Source organism: Monodon monoceros, unplaced genomic scaffold (assembly GCF_005190385.1).
Source record: "Monodon monoceros isolate NGI ecotype Baffin Bay Population unplaced genomic scaffold, NGI_Narwhal_1 Super_Scaffold_21, whole genome shotgun sequence".
In the NCBI taxonomy this organism is placed as follows: domain Eukaryota; kingdom Metazoa; phylum Chordata; class Mammalia; order Artiodactyla; family Monodontidae; genus Monodon; species Monodon monoceros.
This window is the reverse complement of record NW_021703778.1, coordinates 13,687,283-13,711,609: the sequence shown is the minus strand read 5'-3', so window position 1 is coordinate 13,711,609 and position 24,327 is coordinate 13,687,283. Positions and strand designations below refer to the sequence as shown.

Genomic DNA, 24,327 nt, shown 5'->3' with positions numbered 1-24,327 from the left:
TGCCCCCTGCCTCTGGTCTCAGAGGCTGGGGGACCCCACCTGGTTGCCCAGAAGGCTTTCTGGCTCGAGTGGATGGGGTAGACGCCTTCCTCTCCTGCTCCTACAGTCATGGAGGGCCCCTTGTTCCTGCCTCTCCACATCTCCCCAGCCTTCCTCCTATGCCCCCAAGGCCAACCCAGCCCAGCGGGGACCTTTGAGGGCATAGGACCCGGCCTAGCCCGAGACGGGCAAACATCCCCGGCTGATTGGGCAGGGGAAATGCTGGGCCCGCTGCCCCCTAATCCGAGCCCCTTAGGGTCCCTCCAGGCGTGGATACCCTTCCCCCCGCTCAGCCACCCCTCAGGGGCACCGGTCCTGTCCGGCCTCCACTTCTCCTCCCCCCTCAGTGTCCCCACATCCTACCAGTTTTCTTGGGGGTTCTTCCCATCTTCTTGGGCATCAGGGTCCCCCACTGGTGTCTGGCAAGTGCCCCAGTTGTGGGGAGATGCGCGCTCTGCATCTTCCCACACTGTCATCTTGACTCCTCCCTCTAACCTTACAAAATTTACTTCTTAATTTTTAAAACCTTGAAGTTGAAATTATTCTTTGATCCATAGCCTGCAGAATGGAAAATATGTTAACAGGCCTGAAAGCGACATAAAACTCATTGTACATCTCCATTAGCGTCCTTGGGTGATGAGGTACATTGTCATTGAGCAGTATTATATTGGAAGGAATCTTTTTTCTGAGCAGTAGATCTCAACTGTGGTCTTAAAATATTCAGTAACCCATGTTGTAAACAGAGGTACAGTCGTGCACGATTTGTTGTTCCATTTTTAGAGCATAGACAGAGTAGATTTAGCATAATTCTTAAGGATTCTAGGAGTTTTGAAGTACTAAATGAGCATTGGCTTCAACTTTAAGTCACCAGCTGCAGTAGTCCCTAGTAAGATAGTCGGGGGTGTTGTCAGGGCCTTTGAAACATTGAAGCCAGGCATTGGCTTCTCTAGCTATGAAACTCCTAGATGTCATCTTCCAATTGAAGGCTGTTTCATCTACATTGAAAATCTGTTGTTTAGTGTAGCAACCTTCATTAATTATCTTCGCTAGCTCTTCTGGATAACTTGCTGTAGCTTCTGTATCAGCACTTGCTGCTTCACCTTGCACTTTGATGTTACGGAGGCAGCTTCATTCCTTAAACCTCATGAAACAACCTCTGCTAGCTTTATACATTTCTTCTGCAGCTTCCTCATCTCTCTCAGTCTTCTTAGAATTGAAGAGAATTAAGGCTTTGCTCTGCATTTGGCTTTGTTGTGGCTGGCTTGATCTTCTATCCAGACTCCTGAAACTTTCTCCATATCAACAATAAGGGTGTTTTGCTTTCTTATCATTTGTGTGTTCACAATAGTGTCACTTTTAATTTTCTTTAGGAATTTTTCCTTTGCATTCACAACATAGCTGGCTCTTTGGTACAAGAGGCCTAGCTTTCAGCCTCCCTTGGCTTTTGACATGCCTTCCTCACTGAGCTTAATCATTTTTAGCTTTCGATTTAAAGTGAGAGATGCGCAATTCTTCCTTTCGCTTAAACACTACTTGAACACAATTTCAGTATTGTTGTGTCTCGGAATAGGGAGGTCTGAGGAGAGGGAGAGAGATAGGGGAACAGCTGGTCAATGGAACAGTCAGAACATACAACATTTGTTGAATTAAATTTGCTGTCGTGAATGGGTGTGGCACCCCAAAACGATTAAATAGTAACGTCAAACATCACTGATCATGGATACTATGACAAATATAATAATGAAAAAGCTGAGATATTGCGAAAATTACAAAATGTGACAAAGAGACATGAAGCAAGCAAATGTTGGAAAAATGGTGCCAGTAGACTTGCTTGATGCAGAATTGCTACAAACCTTCAATTTATAAAAAATGCAACATCTGTGATGAGCAGTAAAATGAGGTATGCCTGTATAGTTGGAGCATTGTTTTTTTTTTTTGTGGTGCGCGGGCCTCTCACCGTTGTGGCCTCTCCCGTTGTGGAGCACAGGCTCCGGACACGCAGGCTCAGCGGCCATGGCTCACGGGCCCAGCCGCTCCGCGGCATGTGGGATCCTTCCGGACCGGGGCGCGAACCCGTGTCCCCTGCATCGGCAGGTGGACTCTCAACCACTGCGCCACCAGGGAAGCCCTGGAGCGTATTCTTAATTCACTTAGCCAATCTCTCTCTCTTGTTTTTGACGGGATAGTTTAACCCGTTTCCATTTAAAGTAGTTACTGATAATTTATGCCATTTTACTATTTTTCCTGTACGTTTTGTGCCCCCCTTTGTTCTTCTATTTCTCCAATACTGCCTTTTTTCTTAAATTAAGTTTTTTGGCTTTGTGCCCTTTTGATTGCCTTCCTTTTTTTTTTTTTTTCTTTTATTTTCATTTCTTTCTTTCTTTCTTTTTTTCTTTTCCTCCCCCAGCATGCGGGATCTTAGTTCCCTGACCAGGGATTGAACCCATGCCCCCTGAAGTGGAAGTGTGGAGTCTTAACCACTGGACCACCAGGGAAGTCCTGCCTTCCTTTTTTTTTTTTTTTTATTTTAAGATTTATTTTAGGCTGCGTTGGGTCTTAGTTGTAGCATGTGGGATCTTTGTTGAGGCACATGGGATCTTTCGTTGCGGCATGAGGGCTCTTTGTTGTGGTGCGCGGGCTTCTCTCTAGTTGTGGTGTGCGGGTTTTCTCTTCTCTAGTTGGGGCTCGCAGGCTCCAGGGCGTGTGGGCTCTGTCGTTGTGTTGTGCAGGTTCCAGAGCACATAGGCTCTGTAGTTTGTGGCACGTGGGCTGTAAGTTGAGACGTGCAAGCTCAGTAACTGTGGCGTGTGGGCTTAGTTGCCCCACATTATGTGGGATCTTAGTTCCCTGACCAGGGATTGAACCCATGTCCCCTGCATTGCAAGGTGGATTCTTTACCACTGGACCACCAGGGAAGTCCCCCGCCTTCCTTTTCTTTTGTGTATATTTTTAAGGCACAGTTGACCTTTGAACAGCATGGGAGATAGGGGCACTGACCCACTGTGTAGTCAAAAATCCAAGTATAATGTATAGTTGGCCCTCTATATATATGTGATTCCTCCATATCCAAGGTTCCACGTCCACGGATTCAACAAACTCTGGATTGTGTAGTACTGTGGACAAATTGCATGTAAGTGGACCTGCACAGTTCAAACCTGTGTTTTACAAGGGCCAACTTCATTTTCTTGCTGGTTTCCATGAGGATTACAATTAACATCCTAAATTTGTAATAACTTTGAATTTTTAAAAAAAAATAATTTTTGGCTGCGTTGGGTCTTCGTTGCTGTGCGTGGGCTTTCTCTAGTTGTGGTGAGTGGGGGCTACTCTTCGTTGCATTGCACGGGCTTCTCATTGTGGTGGCTTCTCGTTGCGGAGCACGGGCTCTAGGCGTATAGGCTTCAGTAGTTGCAGCATGTGGGCTTCAGTAGTTGTGGCATGCAGGCCTTAGAGCGCATGGACTTCAGTAGTTGTGATGCATGGGCTCTAGGGCATGCAGGCTTCAATAGTTGTGGTGTGTGGGCTCACTAGTTGTGGGTTGTGGGCTCTAGAGCACGGGCTCAGTAGTTGTGGCGTACGGGCTTAGTTGCTCCGTGACACGCAAGATCTTCCTGGACCAGGGTTTGAACCCGTGCCCCCTGCATTGGCAGCCGGATTCTTAACCACTGCGCCACCAGGGAAGTCCCACTTTGAATTGATACCAACTTAGCTTCAGTAGCATACAAAAAATTCTGCTCACATTCCCCCACCTTTCTATTGTTTTTTCAAAATTTGTGTCTTTATACATATCGTGTGCCCATTAACATAGACATATAGTTATTTTTTTCATGCATTTGTCTTTTAAACCATGTAGGAAATATAAAGAAGAGGTACAAATCAAAACTATCATAATGCTGGCTTTAATTTTTACCTATATTTAACTTTTACTGGCGTTAAAAATTTTTTTTTTTTTGGTACGGCTTTTAGTTACTGTCTAGTGTTCTTTCGTTTAGCCAGAAGGACCCCCTTTCCAATTTCTTGTAGGGCAGGTCTCTTAGCAACAGATTCCCTCACCTTCTGTTTCGTTGGGAATGTCTGTCTTTTTCCATATTTGAAGGATAGCTTTGCTTGATTTAGAATTCTTGGGTGACAGGTTTTTTTCTTTCAGAAATTTAAAAATGTCATTGTACACACCCTAATGGCCCCTGTTGAATTCGGTGAGAAATTTGTTGTTTAATCTTACTGAGGATTCTTTGTATGTGACAAGTTGCTTTTCTGTTAATCTTTTAAAGATTCTCTTTTTTCTTGGCTTTTAGCAGTGATTATTATTTTATCTCAGTGCAGATCTCTTCGTGTTTATTCTTCTCGTGGTTTCTTGAGCCTCTTGAATGTGTAGATTCACGTAATTATCTAATTCGGAAGTTTTTGGCCAATATTTCTTAAAATATTTTCTCTGTTCCTCTTTTTCCTTTTCTTCTGGAATTCCCATTGTTTGTATGTTAGTAGACATGATTGTGTCCTACAGGTTTCGTAGGAACTCCTCTGCTCCCCTTTTTTAAATGATCCTGAAACTGGATAATTTCAATTGGTCTACCTTTAAGTTTACTGAGTTTTTTTCTTTACCTACTCACATCTGTTGTTGAGACCCTGTAGTGTAGTTTTCATTCTGGTTATTATAATTTTCAATGTCAATGTCTCTGTTTGGTTCCTTTTTGAAACGACTGTTGATTCTCTGTTGAGACATCATTGTCCTGGTTTCCTTTAGCTCCTTGACCTTGCTCTCCTTTATCTTTGAGCAGATCTAAGACAGTTGACTTAAAGTCTGCACTAAATGTCTGTGCTTCTACAGAGACAGATTCTCTTTGTGAATGGGCTATCCTTTTTTTTCTTTGCATGCTTTGTAACTCTCTTGAAAACTGGATGTACTGAATATTATGATATGGTAACTCTGGAAAGTGGGTTCTTTACTCACGGTTTAATTTTGTTGCTTGCTGTATGTATGCTGCAGTTATTTGCCTTTTTAGTGGTCTTCTATGCAATTTTTTAAAAAGTGTACATTCTTTGTCACTTTGATCTCTAAAGTCTGTTTCTGTAGTTTGTGTTTAACTAGTTTTTTGACAGAGTTTTGCTTGAATACCAGGTGCCAAAATAGCGAGAGAGAGGGAGAATCAAAAAGAAAAGGAAAAAAAAAAAAAAGGAAAAAAGCAACACCTCTTCCAGTCTTTGCAGATTGGCTCTGTGCTAGGACCGTTCCTTCAGTGGCTAGCCAGTCTTCTTACCACTCTCCCTTACTTAGCCTTCACTTCCTGCTTGCCCTGTACCAGGAGATAGACCAGAGATGAAACGTTAGTGTCTCATCAGGTCTTTTAGGAATATGCATCCTGCCCTGGGCATGTGGTGCTGTCTAAATTCCCTAGAACGAACAGACACTTTTCAGTGCCCCAATTTCCAAGAGAAACGTTGTCCCCAGCTTTTCCTCTTAGGCTCTTGGCACTAGGTTATTTGCTTGAACCATCTTTCACCCCAGGGACCTGTGGGTATTTTGTCTGCTTTACAGTGATTTGAGGATACCCACCACTTTTCTGCCCTGAGTGAGTTCTGAGCTTGTCAAAAGAATAAGCATGTTGTGTGAGTTCTTCAGTAGCCAACAGACACTTTAGAGAAACACAATTCTTTGCAAATAAAGTCTGCTCTGCTCCTTCTGAAACCAGAAGCTGGGGTTCTTCACTGGGAATACAAGATGCTATCTTCAAGACCTCTGCTGAATCCATGGGTCAAGGGAAAGTAAAAATTCCCAAAGCTTTCCTGCCTTTTTTTTGGGGGGGGGGGCTGCACTGCGTGGATTTCGGGATCTTAGTTCCCTGACCAAGGACTGAACTTGGGCCCACGGCAGTGAGAGCACTTGAGTCCTAACCACTGGACCGCAAGGGAACTCCCCACTTTCCTGCCATTTTTAAGTTGCTTTTTTCTGACTTAGCGTTTGCTTGGTTGCTGCAAACCTTTCACTTTCTTTCCCAGAGTCCTGACAAAATTGGTTCTGATAGTTTCTGCTTGACTTCTTGATGTTTCTGTGGTGGAATGTGCCCTTGGAGCTGCCTTCTCCCCCATTTTTGCTAACATAAATCTGGATATTTTTGCATCCCTGTAAGTCTCCTTGAGTTTTGTTCTGAAATACAGTTATGTTCCTTGGAAACAGTTTGATCTTTTCAGGTCCTGCTCTTATGATTTATTCAGTGGGTCCAGAGCAGTGCTCAGTCTAGGGGTACTTATTCCCACTACTGAGGCAAGACCTTTATGAGTCTTTTACCCAGTGAAAGCCCTGTGAGTTGGGAGTTTTTCCAGTCTGGCTCAGGGAACAGGCACTGTTCCTAGACCTTTGTGCCAGCTGGATACTGTTCGCTCTAATCTTTTTGGCTGGTTCTTTTTCCAGCCTCAGGTAATTTCTCTACTCACATGTTCTCTGTTTAATACTTATGTAGTGCTGTTTCTCTTTCTCTGTCTTTGAGTGTTCTCTCTCTGAAGGGCTTTCATTTCTGGTACTTGGCTTTGCCAATTTTAGCTTTCTTGGTCTCACCCATCTCCTATACTTTGAGAGTGTCCTGGGCTTGGCCTCAGTTTCTCTCCCTGAGTCTTGGCCTGGAAGAACTCTCAAGACATTAAGAGGGGGCAAACAGAGGGCTCACCTCATTTGTCTATTACCTCTTTGAGATTGTTGTCTTTCTGTAGCTGATACACAGGTATCTTGAGAACCACTGTCTAAATTATTTTGTCCTTTCTTTTTTTTTTTGAGTGTGTGGGGTATGTATTGTTTTATGCAGGAGGATAAATTTGGTCCTTGTTATTCCATCTTGACCAATCTCCTACTATTTCTCCTTAGCCTTGATTTTTTTCTCTTATTTTATTATTCTTCTGTTCCCTCTTTTCTTCCTTATTTGTGATTATAATGAATATTTTTAACATTGCATTTTAATCAGTTTAATAATGCAGTTATTTAATATTGCATTTAAATTTAATTGTAAATTAAATTACCTTTTGGGCCATATCTCTTTCTGTATATACAAGTATTAATATCTGTGTAGTGGTTGCTCCAGGGATTACAAATTTCATACAAATAAGTTCAGTCTACTATGTGTACCACTTCACACAAAATGTAGAAACCTTGAAACTGTATAGATCTCTTTTACCTGCTCCTTCCCCAATCTTTGTTATAGTTTTACACACATTGAAAACTTTACAAGACAGCATTTTAACTTTTGATGTAAGCAGTCATATGTATTTTAAGTGAAAGGAGGTATTATGGTTGTTATATCAGCCAATAATCTATCAAAAGTACCTGCATGTTTATCATGCTTCATTTTCCCCTTCATCTTGGAGCTTACTTCTTGGGTCATTGTTTTCTGCCCGAGGAAAATTGTTTGGTATTCCCTTTAATGGAAATTTGTTTAGAGATATTTTTTGGCTTTGTTATTTATCCAGTTCTTTTAGTGATAACTTCCCTTTGGGTTATATTAAGATTTTTATTTCTCTTTTTGGTTTTCTGTAGTTTTATTAATGTGCCTATGTGTGGATTTATATTTATTTACCCTGGGATTTATTGTGGTTCTTCAGTCTATGACTTGCCATCTTTCTTCTGTTTTAGAAAGTTTTTAGTTCTTACCATTTTTTAAAAGATTTATTATTTATTTATCTATCTATATCTATTTATGTGTTTATTTTTGGCTGCGTTGGGTCTTAGTTGCGGCATGCGGGATCTTCATTGAGGCATGCGGGATCTTTGTTGAAGCATGCGGGGTCTTTCGTGGCGTTGCTTGGACTCTTTGTTGTGGCGTGCGGGCTTCTCTCTAGTTGTGGCACACAGGCTCCAGGGCGTGTGAGCTCTGTAGTTGTGATGCACGGGCTCCAGGACGTGTGTGCTCTGTAGTTGCGATGCACGGGCTCCAGAGCGTGTGGGCTCTGTAGTTTGCGGCACACGGGCTTTCTAGTTGAGGCGCATGAACTCAGTAGTTGTGGCGCGTTGGCTTAGTTGCCCCACGGCATGTGGGATCTTAGTTCCTTGACCAGGGATTGAACCCGCGTCCCCTGCACTGTAAGGTGGATTCTTTACCACTGGACCACCAGGGACGTCCCAGTTATTATCATTTTAAATATTGCTTTTGTACCATTTTTTTCCCTCTCACATTTCTCTGGGACTCTAATTACATGTGTGTTAGGCCTGCCCATCATGTTGTTTTCGTTTCCTGTCTTTTTGTATTTTTCATTTTTTTTTTTTTTTTTTTGCGGTACGCGGGCCTCTCACTGTTGTGGCCTCTCCCGTTGTGGAGCACAGGCTCCGGATGCGCAGGCTCAGCGGCCATGGCTCACGGTCCAGCCGCTCCGCGGCATATGGGATCTTCCCGGACCGGGGCACGAACCCGCGCCCCCTGCATCGGCAGGCGGACTCTCAACCACTGTGCCACCAGGGAAGCCCTATTTTTCATACTTCTGTGTTAATGTTCTGAATATTTTCTTCTGACCTATTTTGTTGTTCTAATTCTGTTTTCAGCTATGTCTAAGCCATTGTTAATCCCATTTATTGATTTTATAATTTTTGTTTTTACTTCTATAATTTTTGATTTAGAGTTTTCAGTTCTTTGAAGAAATTTTAAATTTTGTGTTGTGTGTATTTGAACATAATAAACATACTTTTTATAAATGTCTGTATCTGAAACTCCAAAATACAAATATGTTTTGATCTTCATGTTTCTGCTGGTTTTCATTCATGTTGTCTTGACTCTCATGTGTTTAGTATTTTTCATTGTGCCGAAAATGGTAATGAACTAGTATTAGAAATTATTTGTAGCCAAAATGACATTGTTTTCCTCTAAAGAGGATGTATATTAGTTTCTGTCTGGTGTCTGGGGGCACTTGTAATTTAGGGTTATGTGAGTCAAATTTCAGAGTTTGAGATGATCAAAGCCCAGCTGCAGTCTCTGGGTGGGCCTATGTACTTTTAGTTTATTGTCATTCCTGGCTTGCAGCCCCTCAGTGTTACAGCTGAAAGAGGGAAGGGATTTACTAGTGTTTTTCTTTTCCCTTAGTTGTCTATGGACGTAGATCCCTGTACTTTCAGCCTTCTGAGTTTGTCAGAAGTACCTTCTACTCTCTCAGCTGCTTTCTTTGAACTAGGCAAATGTCCCCTGGGTGACAGAATGGTCAAAAGTTGTACTTAACTCCCTTGACTTCCATCCTTTTCAAGTTTTGGCCCAGTAATTCCTTACTATGACATCAGCTCTTTGATACCTTTAGTCACATTTTGAAAATTAAAAGAAACAGCATTTAATATTAATATTTAAATTGATAAATTGTTAATATATTTTAAGTGAAATATTAAAATAGTAGAACAATGATTGTTAGTATTAGTGTTTAAAATGTCAACATTTGTATAACAGTTAAAAATTTAATACTGACATTTAAGATTTAAAGTATTAAAATTTTTATTATAGGTTTTCAGCTATAAAACTTCATACTTTTAAAATTAATCAATTAATTAATTTTTGGATGAGTTGGATCTTTGTTGCTGTGCGCCGGCTTTCTCTAGTTGCAGCCAGCAGGGGCTACTCTTTGTTGCTGTGTGTGAGCTTCTGATTGCAGTGGCTTCTCTTGTTGCGGAGCAGGGCTTTACACACCGGGCTTCAGTAGTTGTGGCACGTGGGCTTCAGTAGTTGTGGCACACGGGCTCAGTAGTTGTGGCTTGTGGGCTCTAGAGCATAGGCTCAGTAGTTGTGGCACGTGGGCTTAGTTGCTCCGCAGCGTATGGGATCCTCCCGGACCAGGGCTCGAACCCATGTCCCCTGCATTGGCAGTTGTATTGTTAACCACTGCACCACCAGGGAAGTCCCAAAACTTCATACTTCTATAGTGGTTCTCAGAGGAATTATTGATCTGAATTATTCAGTTTACTCTTATGAAAAGTGTCAGTGCCAGCATCTGAATTAAAAATTTCCCTTGGGGGGCTTCCCTGGTGGCGCAGTGATTGAGGTTCTGCCTGCCAATGCAGGGGACACGGGTTCGAGCCCTGATCTGGGAAGATCCCACATGCTGCGGAGCAGCTAGGCCCGTGAGCTACAACTACTGAGCCTGCGCATCTGGAGCTTGTGCTCCTCAACAAGAGAGGCCGCGACAGTGAGTGCCCGCTCACCGTGATGAAGAGTGGCCCCCCTCTCGCCGCAACAAGAGAAAGCCCTCACACAGAAACGATGGCCCAACACAGCCAAAAAAGAAAAGAAAAAAATTTCCCTTGGGGAGTTCCCTGGTGGTCCAGTGGTTAGGATTCTGGGCTTTCACTGCTGTGGCCCGGGTTCAGTCCCTGGTCGGGGAACTGAGATCCATCCAGCAAGCCTTGTGGCACAGCCAAAAAAAAAAAAAAAAAAAAAAGTTTCTGTTTATTTGTGTTACTGTGTGTATTAACTGGAGAAACGACTAAGAGTCTTATCAGTAGTGGTTTGATGATCAGTCAGTAATGATAATTTGTTAATGTTTTTGTTGTGCATTTCCTAAAATGGACATTTAAGGGACCTGTTCATAAAGTTAATAATTTAATTTATCTTTGAAAAAGCTTTATTGAAAAATGGAAAAATGACATTATTTTTGTTTATTTTTAGGTTGGGCTCATGTGGTTTGTGCCCTGTATATTCCAGAGGTACAGTTTGCCAATGTTTCAACAATGGAGCCAATTGTTTTACAGTCTGTGCCACATGATCGTTATAATAAGGTATAGTAGATATTATTTTATTGATGTTTGAATATAATTTTTTTGTTTTAAAACTGGGAAGCATAAAGGAATTTTAAAATTTTGTTTTATTACAGCCCTTCATTAAAAAATTTAAATTAAATGCCTCCATTGATTTGGAAAAAGTGTAATTACTGTGGTAAACTACAAGTATTAAAATATGTTGTTAAGGTCACAGGAGTACAAAACAAACACACACAAACAAAACTATATTACCTTTTACATTAACCTAAGTATTTAAGCTTCTAACATTTTAATCTGTATAGATTTGTTCTTTTTTTAAAAAAAATATTTATTTATTATTTTGGCTGCACCAGGTCTTAGTTGTGGCACTTGGGATCTTCGTTGCAGTATGCAGGATCTTTAGTTACAGTATGTGGAATCTTATAGTTGCGGCATGTGGACTTCCTAGTTGCAGCATGCAGACTTCTTTGTTGTGGCATGTGAACTCTTAGTTGCAGCATGCATGTATGCCTGGTTCCCCGACCAGGGATCGAACCCGAGCCCCCTGCATTGGGAGCGCAGAGTCTTACCCATTGGACCACCAGGGAAGTCCTTAGATTTGTTCTTTAAGAATTACTAACTTTTGTGTTCTTTCAGACATTGAGGATCTGTTAAATTTGAATTAATCATTATTTGGTATAATATTCATTACGATGCTACACATCCTGTCTTAAAAATAATCCTATCACAGAATATTATTTGCTCATCTCTCCTCTCCACATTATTTTGTTCCCCTGAGATAGGATTTTTATTGTTGCCTTTTTTTTTTTTTTTTTTTTTTTTTGGCGGTACGTGGGCCTCTCACTGCTGTGGCCTCTCCCGTTGCGGAGCACAGCCTCCGGACGCGCAGGCTCAGCGGCCATGGCTCACGGGCCCAGCCGCTCCGCGGCACGTGGGATCCTCCCGGACTGGGGCATGAACCTGCGTCCCCTGCATCGGCAGGCGGACTCTCAACCACTGCACCACCAGGGCAGCCCTATTGTTGCCTTTTTTAAAAACTTTAGTTAATGTTCACTTTTTTCCTGTATCTTTTTATTAATTTAGTACATTTATATTATTGTTTCATTCTCTTTTGCATATTATTGGATGATTTTTTTCTATTAACCACTGTGTCTTTAAATATAGTGTTACCATTTTTAACTAAAGGTACCTGTTGATTTATTCCATTGGTGAAGAAAGTGTCACTGCAGCCAGTTCTAAGGTTTCAAAATACTAAACATTTTGTAATGTAGGTCGTTAGTATTTATTAAAAAAAATGGAAAATAATGGAGAAAAAATAGGAAAATGCGAGACAGAAATCATCTAAAATCTTTTTTGTGTGCATTTTTACATATACTATATAACTGTAAAAAGTTTGGATCATAGTGCTCATACTGTTCTGTTTTTGAAACTTAATAACCCTGAACATCATTTTGTGTTAATAAATTATATTTTGCCATTATTTCTAGCGGATATTTAGCATCTAATACAAAGTATTATTAGTTTTGATAAAATATAATTTATTAGGAACGCCTTAGGAACGCCTTCTTGTTGAAGAGCCTCACTTGGTGTTTGGCATGTACATACCAGCCAAATCTCTGTGTAAAAGAGTATGAACATTTTGGAGGCTTCAGTAAATATATTGTGTGAAGTTGTTCTAGAATGTAGTTTCTCATTTATTAATCACACTAGTTATATGTGAGATTGCACATAATCTTATATCCTGTTAAATGCACTGTATATTACCATTAAAACAGGCTTTGCTATTCTTTTTAGTGAAAAATATTAGTGTTTGAATGATTTTCTTTGAATATTGGTAAGGTTAGATATTTTAAAGTTTTTTAAAAAGGTTATTCATGTTTGTTAATTGATCTTGAATAGCTCTTCGTTCAGTTTAATATTGTGATGTTTTAATTTTTTCTTACAAAATGTTTTTTATATTGGAGATGTTATTCTTTATTCTTATATACTTGCTGTGAATGCTTTTGGCCATAACGTAACATTTTCTTTTTATTTTTCATTAAGTCTTGATGGTTTTTATTGTTGTCGGTATTCTAGCAGGTTAATTTCTTCTGTATTCTAGCAGGTTAATTTCTTCTAGTTTGAAGTTTAAAATTTTTATGTAATTTACACAATTACTCTTTATTGTTTCTGCCTTTGTTGCCATGCAAAGGAAATGTTTCTCTACACTAATGTCTAACTATTTTTTTAGTACTTTCAAAATTCATTTCTAAAAATACTTGTTTTTTTCCTTTCAATTTTGAAATAATTTCAAACTTAAATTAAGGTTGCATTAATAGTACAAAGACTTCTTCCTCTCCTAAACCATCTGAGAGTAATTTATCATATAACACCGACACCTCTGAATGCTTTAGTTTGTATTTCCTATAAAGAAGGACTTTCTTCTGCATGACCAGAATACAGCCAAAATCAGGAAATTAACATTTATGCATTATTACTGTCTAATCCAGAGACCCCATCATTATTTGCCTAATTTTCATTCATGTTTTCTTTTTTCCCTTTCATAGCAAAAAGATCACAGATTGCTTTTTGTCTCTTAGGTCTCCTGAATAGTAACTCAGTCTTTCTCTGATTCTCATAACTTTGATACTTCTGAATGGTATAGGCCAGTTATTTGTAGAATGGATTTTTATAATGTTTCCACATGATTAAATTCAGATTATGTGTTTTTGGCAGGAATATCACGGAAACGATGCTATGTTCTTCTCAGTGCATCCTGTCAGGTGGTACATGATTTCAGCTTTTCCCATTACTGGTGATTTTACCTTGATCACTTGGTTAAGGCAGTGTCTCCAAGATTTCTCCACTGGGAGGTTAATCTTTATTCCCTTTATAATCAGTAAGCATTTTGTGGGGAAGTACTTTCTTTTTTTTTGCGGTACGCAGGCCTCTCATGTTGCGGCCTCTCCCGTTGCGGAGCACAGGCTCCGGGCGTGCAGGCTCAGCGGCCATAGCTCACGGGCCCAGCCCTCCGCGGCCTGTGGGATCTTCCTGGACTGGGGCACGAACCTGTGTCCCCTGCATCGGCAGGCGGACTCTCAACCACTGCGCCACCAGGGAAGCCCCGGGAAGTACTTTTTATGTAAATATCTTGTTCCTTGTGCCTTTTACTCACTAATTTTAGCATTCATTGTTGTTTCTTTGCTTAATTAGTCTATTAGATTGATGGCAAGTGGTGGTTTCCTAATTCCATCTTTTACATTCATCAGGTGGCATTCCATTTTAAGGAAAAGCTTTCTCCACTCCTCAATTATTTGTATTAGTATGGACTAATATTGACTTACACGTTAATATTTTATTTTAATGGGTCATTCCCCATTACTGTCACTTATTGTGATGTTCATATTGTCTCAGGTTTGGCCAGTGGGACCTCTTCATGTGGGTTCCTGTGTCTTTTGACATGGTTCTATCATTGTTTGAGCACTTCTTTACTTCTGACATGACAGTATGTTCTAGGCACATCTTGAACCATTCCTTGTCTTAGCCCTAGAACAACATTTCTCCAGGGAGCCTTGATTTGTTTTAGGTGAGAATGGCATTTAGAAACCAAAGTGGACACTAGGTGTGCTCATTGTTATTAGGATGCTGCTACTTCCAGGCCCTCTCAGTGTGTATAGATGCAGAGATAAATGCACATTCACATCTATATCTTATTTATATTTTGAAGTTGGTGAGGTCACATAGATACTTCTGATTTAGTATATGGATTTATGTATTAAATACAAACATATCTGTGTGTATTTCTGTATCTGTCTGTCTTTGTATCTATTTATTTATTGAACCATAAACTCCTAGGAATTTCCTAGTAATTTCCCTAAACCTAATTCAACAGCACAGGGTTCATTCTAATGTTTTTTTGTTTTTGTGTTATGACTCTCATGCCAGACAATGAGAAACCTGACTCCCATTATCCTCAATATATTTATTTGATCATTCTCTCTTATATTGACAAATCTTCTGTTGCTGCCATCCCATAATACAGAGGCCAGCCTAACCATGTTCAGGCTCAGACCTCACTCTGGGTTGCTGCTGCTTCCCTGCATGTCTGCCTTTATTTTTTTAAACCATTTTGGGGGTTTGACACCCAGCTTCAGTCCAGAACTACCCCTTCTCCCCTCATTTTGCTAACTTTGCTCAGGTTCTTACAACTCACTTGGACACTACCTCCACCCCAACCCCCAACACTCTCATGAGCGCCAACACTACTGGGGCTCTGATAGTTGAGTTGGCCTGCCCCTTCCTTCCCAGGATAGATGCTAGCATGCTTGGCCCCAGCTCATGGCTTTAAGACTAAAGTACTCAAGAAGTAAGGGAGGGAGTATAGAGGCAGAATGAATTAATTTAGGTATAAATCTTCTATTCAGTTAGAGTTAATTTTAGAATATGGTGAGATGTGTGTGTAATTTTTCCCCTCCCATGTGGTTTAGTCAACCTTTTCAGCACTATTATTGAATAATCTATGTTTTGCACAGTGATTTGAAATACTGTTTGAATCATTATTAAATTCTTGGCTATTCTTGACATTTTTTCTGTTCCATTGATGTGTCTTTCTATTCTTATTCTAGTACCACACTGTTTTAAATTATTATGGCTTTAAATACATCTTGGTACATGGTAGAACAAATATTGCCATGTATTTCTTTTTTTAGATGAACATTTAGGAGTAACAATACAATTTTAATTTTACTGGTGCTGCAGTGAAATACTATTTTGGGGAAAAATTGATCTTTTTGGAATATTGAATCTCCCCTTCCAGAAGCATGGTGTATCTCTCTGTCAAATTTTTTCCTTATATGTTTCTTGGATTCTTATGGTTGTTGGTCTGTATAGTTAACCTTAAAAAGAATAATATTCTGTTCGTGAATATTCAGCATGGTTAATAGGGGACATGGAATTCTGAAATGATAGGAACAATGGGAAAATGGATTGTTGCATTTTGGAAGACATCAATCTTTTTTTTCTCTTTGGGGGGTGTGTGGGGGCGTTCCCTGACCAGGGATTGAACCTGGACCATGGCAGTGAAAGTGTCAGGTCCTAACCACTGGACTGCCAGGGAGCTCCCCTGGAATACATCAGTCCTTAATGAGTGGTAGTAAAGGATAATGTGGAGATTATTAATAAATGTATTAATAAATGTATTGGGCACTTAAAATGGACCTGCTTTGCATTGTGCTAGACGCTAAGAGTTCAGAGTTTCATAAAATACAGGGTTTATCTCCATGTGACACTTACACAGTCAAGTAAATATATAACTACAATGTATGAAAATAATAAGAGATTATAAATAATAAATCTGAATAGAGTATTATGGAACATACTGAAAGGAGGGATTATTTTTGTCTAAGGAATTGAATAAGGCACACAAAGATATTATATAAGGGCTGTGCATGATAATAAGAAATTTGACCTGTGGAAGAAAGAATCAAATAATAATTCTAGACAGAGAAAGTAGCATAAATTAGGGTAATAGGTACAAAGGGGAGGTGCTAGGCAGTTCAGAGAATAATAAATCCTGTGTGGCTGGAACACTGTAGGATTTAGAAGAAAAAAAGGAAAATTTCTAGACTATTTGGATAGTATATCCAGTTGCAGAGAACTCACTGTGTTGACTTATTTTGTTAAAATTTCCACGTCATTATATATATAGTGGCCAGTTTCTGTACCATTTGTCATCAGATTCTTGTTTTTATTTTTTGACCTCTCATATTTTCTTGTATCAATTCCTTATTTCACTAACATACATTTTGTTAATAAATGTGAGTGGCATATGTTACCTTTAATTACGTTTCAATAATTTTTAAGAAATGGGAAGATTGGGGCAACATAGACATTTGGGAACTTTTTTGGGTGGTCTTGTGTTCTTTAGAGTCAAGGAAGCATTTAGTTTAGAAAGCTGCAATTTCCATAGAGAGGAGTTGGCAGATGATGGGTATATCCTGGATTTATCCTTTTGAATAGCTTTTATTTACTGAATGGCCACGAAGGAATGAGTGTTTATAAGTATAGGAAGGATCATAACAGACCAACCAAACAAACCAAAAATACTGTAAAACATGGTGTCATTGAACTATAAGAGGATAACGGTAGAGGAAAACTTAGAAATTGCTAGCCCAACTTCCCTTTATCTTTTTTCCAGAGGAATAGATGTGGAAAGCTATTAAGAATTTTTTTTTTCTTGAAGTATAGTTGATTTACAAAGTTGTGTTGGTTTCAGGTGTATAGTAAAGTGATTCAGTTATATCTATGTCTGTATACACATACATACATATATATGCTTTTTCAGATTCTTCTGTTATAGGTTATTACAAGATATTGAATATAGTTCCCTGTGCTATACAGTAGGTCCTTGTTGTTTACCTGTTTTATATATAGTAGTGTGTATACGTTAATCCCCAATTCCAAATTTATCCCCCATGTGAGGTGTGCGTGTGTGTGTGTGTGTACATACACACACACACACACACACACACACACCCCACATGTTTTTTATCCATTTATATGTCAATGGTGGACATTTATGTTGCTTCCATGTCTTGGCTATTGTAAATAGTGCTGCTTGGCTATTGTAAATATGAACAGTGGGGTGCATGTGTCTTTTTGAGTTATAGTTTTCTCTGGATATATGCCCAGGAGTGGGATTGCTGGATCATAGGTTAACTCTATTTTTAGTTTTTTAAGGAACCTCCATACTGTCTTCCATAGTGGCTGCACCAGTTTACATTCGTACCAAAAGTAAATACCTCATCTCTTGTATGTAGGCTGCTCTGTAACTTGTTTTGGCTAATAAAGTGTGGTGGAAGTAACATTGTGTGACCTCTCTCTGTGGCTTGATGATCTGTTTTCTGAGTCCATTGGGGTGGCCCTGCCCCTTCATCCTCCTCTAATGATACCTTATGTTTAGGTTGAGGGCTGGAATATTGGGTGATTTGGTGCCACAGAGGTTGGTTTCTTTCTGTGCTCTTCCTTTTACCACACTTTTGTCCCACCTGTTAGTGCTAGACTACTGTCGTTTATTATTTGATGTTTTGGGCTTTTGATTTCTTGGTTGTTTTGGTCCAGCCTCAGTCCTTGGTGGGCTCTGTATATCTGGGCCTCAGGGTTTCACCAATTCATTGCCTCCTGCCTTTGGCAGACTTTACATCTGTGGAAGGACTTGGGAGGGAGACAGCTTCCTGTCTCTCCCCAAGTGCTAGAAGATCTCCGATAACAGATCCTGGGGTCAGGAATTTTTCCTGCCCCTTGTTTAGGGGTAAAAGATTTTCTCCTTTGTCCTCCTAGCCATCATGGGTCTTTACTTATGCCCTGGGTGTGACAGGATTTGCTGCCAATCCCCCAGACGCTCAGGGCTTTTGAGAGTAGTGTCTGGGCACGAGGTGGGATTTCATATCTTTGCCTCAGTGGCACCTGATCCTCTCCTTCATGCCTGCACCACCAAGGGAGATTCTTTCTGGTTGTTTTGTCTCCTTGCTTCCAGTCTTCCCCAAGAGCTCCTTGTAAATCTTCATGGAGTAGAGCCTGTGAGTGAGTGTGAACTCCTGTCTGTGGTTCCAGTGGTTCTGTACTACTGCAGTAGCCCACAATCAGCCTTGAGCAATTTGTTAAAATTTTAGCTGGTTTCTTATCTGCATGTCTTCCTCCACATTTTCTTCCCTTGCTCTGTCGTTAGTGGATAGTCTGAGTGTCTTGTGGTTTTTAGGCAGCTGAAGGAGAGAGTGTGTCTGCCCTTGGATTTCAAACTATTTGGTTGCCTTTGCAGGTGCAAATCTTTCATAGTTTCAAGAAAAGTTGTGGGTTTTATAGTTTAAATGGCTTTTTCTTGATAGGTTTAGAGTGATGTTCTTTCAGCTCTCTACTTTTTAGGTAGAGTTGGAATTTGGCCCCTGAATCCTTTTGATATGAACAGTTTCTTTTATTCAAAATATTAGGTCAAACTATGACTTTTTCCCCCCTTAAAATGAAAGTTTTCAGGCTATAAGTTTGCCTCTGAGTATAGCTTTATTCACGTACTTGACATTTTATTTAGATGCGATTTTGTTGTTTGGGATCATTTTCTAAATAATCCTCAAGTTAGTTTATAATTTTTCTTCTCGATCCAATAGCTATTTAATTGCGAAATTTAAAATTTGCAAATCACTTTTTTCCTCCTTTGATTCATGTGTCTTGGAAGCTCTTGTTGGTTGCATGTATATATGCTTATAATTGTTATATCTGTTTTATTATTACAAAATCTCTCTCAATAGTCTATTTTTCTTTTTTTAAAAATAAATTTATTTATAGTAGTGGCACATGGGCTTAGTTGCACCATAGCATGTGGGATCTTCCTGGACCATAGATCGAACCTGTGTCCCCTGCATTGACAGGCAGATTCTTAACCCCTGTGCCACCAGGGGAGTCCCTCAACGGTCTATTTTTTTGTCTGATAATAAACCACTTGTATTTGCTTGCCTTTTGCATGGTATATCTTTTTTCATCCTTTTACTTTGAACTTACTTGTGTCTTCAAATCTAAAGTATGCATTGCCTTGTGTTTGCTTGCCTTTTGCATGGTATATCTTTTTTCATCGTTTTACTTTTAACTTACTTGTGTCTTCAGATCTAAAGTATGCATCCTATAGATGGCATATGGAACTTTTTTTTTTTTGCGGTATGCGGGCCTCTCACTGTTGTGGGCTCTCCCGTTGCGGAGCACAGGCTCCGGACGCGCAGGCTCAGCAGCCATGGCTCACGGGCCCAGCCACTCCACGGCATGTGGGATCTTCCCGGACCGGGGTACGAATCCATGTCCCCTGCATCGGCAGGCGGACTCTCAACCACTGCGCCACCAGGGAAGCCTGGAACTTTTTTTTTTAAATTCAGTTAAGCAGTCTCTGCCTTTTGATTGGATTATTTTCATGTTCAGTGCTATTAATGTGGTTGGGTTTACATCTGCCGTTTTACTTTGTTTTCTTTTTTACTTTTTTTTATTAACAGCAATTTTTTGTTTTTTTGGCTGTGCTGGGTCTTCGTTGTTGTCCGTGGGCTTTCTATAGTTGAGGCCAATAGGAGCTACTGTTTGTTGTGGTGCGTGAGTTTCTCATTGCAGTGGCTTCTCTTGTTGCAGAGTGCAGGCCATAGGTGCATGAGCTTCAGTAGTTGTGGCTCGCGGGCTTTAGAGTGCAGGCTCAGTAGTTGTGGCGCACAGGCTTAGTTGCTCTGCGGCATGTGGGATCTTCCCAGACCAGGGATTGAACCTGTGTCCTCTGCATTGGCAGTCAGATTCTCAACCACTGCGCCACCAGGGAAGTCCCTTAATTTGTTTTCTTTGTCTTGTGACTACTTTGTTTTTTCTCTTTGTACACTACCTTCTTTAATGTTTATAAGTGGATGTTTTCTGGTGTACCGTTTTCATTCCTTTCATGATTGTTAAATTATATTTTCTTGGGTTATATTCTTAGTGGTTGCTCTAGGGCTTACAATATTCATCTTAACTTACCAGAATCTACTTAACTCCAGTAAGATATAGAAAATTTATAGCATTCATTTTACTTCTTTCCTCTCCACCTTTGTGCTATTATTATTATAGATATCATGTCTCTATATATACTACAAGCCCCAAAGTAGTGAAAATTATTGCTTTATATAATCTTATATTTTTTAAAGAAGCTAAGAGATGAAGACCACAGATATATTTATAGAGTGTTTTCCTGTTTACCATTTTTATTTCTCTTCATTTCTTCCTATGGGTTCCAGTTACCATCTCGTGTTATTTCCTTACTCCAAAATAACTTATTCCCACTCTCTTTCATTGTGTCGTCATTGTCACATATATTACATTTCTATATGTTATAGTCCCAACAATACAATTTATGGACATTGTTTTATGTGATTGCTTTTTAAATTAAGAGAATGAGAAAGAAATATCTCATCATACTATCTTTTATCATTTTGTATATAATTACCTTTGTCAGAACTCTTTCTTTGTTTTTTAATTGGTCTATATATTTATTTATTTATTTATTTTTGCGGTACGCGGGCTTCTTACTGTTGTGGCCTCTCCCGTTGCGGAGCACAGGCTCTGGATGCGCAGGCTCAGTGGCCATGGCTCACGGGCCCAGCCACTCCCCGGCACGTGGGATCTTCCTGGACTGGGGCATGAACTCGTGTCCCCTGCATCGGCAGGCGGACTCTCAACCACTGAGCCACCAGGGAAGCCCTATATATTTATTTTTTAAAATTTCAGCTTTATCGAGGAACTCTTTGTTTTTTTGTGTGGATTGCAATTACTGTCTAGTGTCACTTAATTTTAGCCTAAGGAATTTCTTTTTGTAGTTCTTGTTAGTGAGGTTTGGAGCAACAAAGTATCTCAGTTTTTTTGGGTCTGAGAATGTTATTTTGCCATTATTTCTGCAATATAGCTCTTCTGGATATAGGATTCTTGGCTGATAGTTTTGTTCTTTCAGCATTTTGAATGTTATTCCACTGCTTTCTGTCCCCTATTTTATTCCTAATGAAACCTCAGGTTTACTTGTATTTGATGATATATTTCCCTCATTTCGCTTTCGAGATTTTCTCTTTATTTTGCCTTTTAGCATTTTGAGTGTCCATCTGTTTTGTGTTTATCCTGTATGGAGTTTGGTGAGCTTTTTGGATGTGTAGGTTATTGTTTTTCATCACATTTGGGAAGTTTTCAGCCATTATTTCTTCAGGTAAAGTTTCTATCCTTTTCTTTCCTCTCCCGATTTTCTCATTACACAACTATTAATGCAGTTAATGGCATACCACGTTTCTCTGAAACTGTTCTTTAGGTAGTATGATCTAAAAAATCTGTTCCTTAGATTGTAAAATCTCTATTGATCTATTTTTAAAGTTGATTCTTTCCCTACTGCCAACTTAACTCTACTATTGAGCCCTTTTAGTGAGGTTTTTTTTTTTTTTTTTTTTTTTTTTGCTGTACGTGGGCCTCTCACTGTTGTGGCCTCTCCCGTTGCAGAGCACAGGCTCCAGATGCGCAGGCTCAGCGGCCATGGCTCACGGGCCTAGCTGCTGTGCGGCATGTGGGATCTTCCCGGACCAGGGCACAAATCCGTGTCCCCTGCATCGGCAGGCGGACTCTCAACCACTGCGCCACCAGGGAAGCCCCCCTTTTAGTGAATTTTAAAATTTGGTTGGTTTTGGTCTCCTAAGTCCAACATCTTGGTTCCCCGCAAAGACAGTTATTGATGCCTGCTTTTTTTTTCTTACAAATGGGTCATACTTTTATCTTTCTTTGCATGTCTTATAATTTTTTGTTGAAAATTAGACATTTTATTTTATTTATTTTTTTGGCTGCGTCAGGTCTTAGTTGTGGCACACGGGATCTTTGTGGAGGCACGTGGGATCTTTTTCATTAAGGCACGTGGTCTGCTTAGGTTCCTCACTAGTTGTGGCGCGCAACTAGTCTTTAATTGTGGTGTGCCGGTTTTATTTATTTTTTCTTTCTCTCTATCTAGTTGTGATGTGTGTGCTCTGTAGTTTGCGGCACGTGGGCTCTCTCGTTGAGGCACGTGAGCTCAATAGCTGTGGCATGTGGGCTTAATTGCCCTGCAACATGTGGGGTCTTAGTTCTTCTACCAGGGATCGAACCCACGTCCCCTGCATTGGAAGGCGGTTTCTTTACCACTGGACCACCAGGGAACTCCCCCAAAATTAGACATTTTAGATAGTAGCCCCTCTAGAGAATGAGTCTTCCTTCTCCTTGTAGAGACAGAACCTCTGCACTAGTGCTCTGGAGCTGGGGATGGTGACAGCACTTTGCTTCTCCTGAAGAGGCACGTGTACTCTGACAGGGTGCTGGAAGGAGGGAAGGGTATAGTAGCCCAGCTTATCCCTCCTAGCATGGAACTTCCATTCTGCTAGCAAGCTGGGGGAGGAATGATAGGGCCCCAGGAATCTTGGCCTGTTTTTAGGGTGGGAGGCTATGAGTGGGAGCTACCAGGATGAGTAGTAGTATGAGAGTCACTGGAGACCTGGCCCTCCTTGGGTAAAATTGTAGCCTTAGACTAGGATCTGTGGAGAGAGGGAGCCCTCATCTTCTTGACAGCGCCACCCAGAAAGGAACTTCCTTCACAGGAAGCAGTATGTGGGGGTGGTGGCGGTGGCGGTGATGGGGGCAGATCATGGCCCAAATGCCACCGGCTCTCACTGTTCTTATTGAGATTTAGTAGATTGTCTTGGGTAAAATATTCTGCTTTCTGCATGTCTTCAGGACAATTTTCAGAGACTTTATTATTTTTCTTTATTGAAGTGTAATTGATATACAGTACCATGTAAGTTACAGATTTTCAATATAGTAACTCATAATTCTTTTTTTTTGTAACTCATAATTCTTAAAGGTTATATTCCATTTATAGTTATTATAAAATATTGGCTATATTCCCTGTGTTGTACCGTATATCCTTGTAGCTTATTCTATACAGAGACTTTAAATGGTTCTTTTTCACCTATGAAATGGTTAATTTACTGAGGAGAGGATCCGTGGACCTCTTCACTCTGGTATTTCAGAAGACTGGAAGGCCTAACTTCTTTAAAAAAAAAAATCTGTCATAATTTTAGTTTTATTGAGTGGTCAAATGATGGTGTCTTTTCACTGTCAGCTCTGTTGGAAGTTACTGAGATATTCTTTGAGGCCTATTTGCATATTTTCCCTGAATTTTGCCATTTAAAATGTTACTGTTTCGGGACTTCTGTGGGGGTGCAGTGGTTGGGGGTCTGCCTGCCAACGCAGGGGACACGGGTTCGAGCCCTGGTCCGGGAAGATCCCACATGCCGTGGAGCAGCTAAGCCCACGTGCCACAAGTGCTGAGCCTGCGCTCTAGAGCCCATGAGCCACAACTGCTGAGCCTGCGTGCCACAACTGCTGAAGCCCATGCGCCTAGAGCCTGTGCTCCTCAACAAGAGAAGCCATTGCAATGAGAAGCCTGTGCACCACAATGAAGGGTAACCCCCGCTCACTGCAACTAGAGAAAATCTGCACACAGCCCCGAAGACCCAATGCAGCTAAAAATAAATAAATTAATTTAAAAAAAGTTACTGTTTCAATCTGCTCTGTACTTTTCTTTTTAAAATTTTATTGATCATTTATAGGCTGAAAGATGTATGTTAAATGCTTCCATTGTAATTGATATTGCCTTCTGGTAATTTGAACAGTTAGAGATGCTCTTTTTAAAAATTAATTAATTAATGAATTAATTTGGCTGCATCAGGTCTAAGTTGCGGCATGTGGGATCTTTTGTTGCGGCTAGTGGGCTTCTCTCTAGTGTGGCACGTGGACTCTAGAGTGCATGGGCTCAGTAGTTGCAGCATGTGGGCTTAGTTTTGTTGCAGCGAGCAGGCTCTTTGTTGTGGTGTTTGGGCTTCTCTCTAGTTGTGGCGCGCAGGCTTCTCTCTAGTTATGGCGCAGGCTGTAGAGCGTGCAGGCTCAGTAGCTGTGGCACGTGTGCTTCGTTGCCCCGTGGCACATGGGATCTTAGTTCCCCAAGCAGGGATCGAACTCACGTCGCCTGCATTGGAAGGTAGATTCTCAGC

At 40.4% G+C, this 24,327-nt stretch overlaps 1 protein-coding gene across 10 annotated transcripts in view; it reads left to right on the top strand.

Moving 5' to 3' along the window:
* Positions 1–24,327, top strand: part of MLLT10 (MLLT10 histone lysine methyltransferase DOT1L cofactor) — a 245,652-nt gene that overhangs the window by 77,971 nt on the left and 143,354 nt on the right. For all 10 annotated transcript variants that reach the window (XR_003796058.1, XR_003796057.1, XM_029239223.1 and 7 more), the window contains one exon: positions 10,656–10,765. Coding sequence is in view for 8 of the 10 variants with exons in the window: in XM_029239223.1 (XP_029095056.1) it covers positions 10,656–10,765 (110 nt within the window). In the remaining 2 variants the exon portion in view is untranslated. The remainder of the gene's footprint in view (positions 1–10,655; positions 10,766–24,327) is intronic.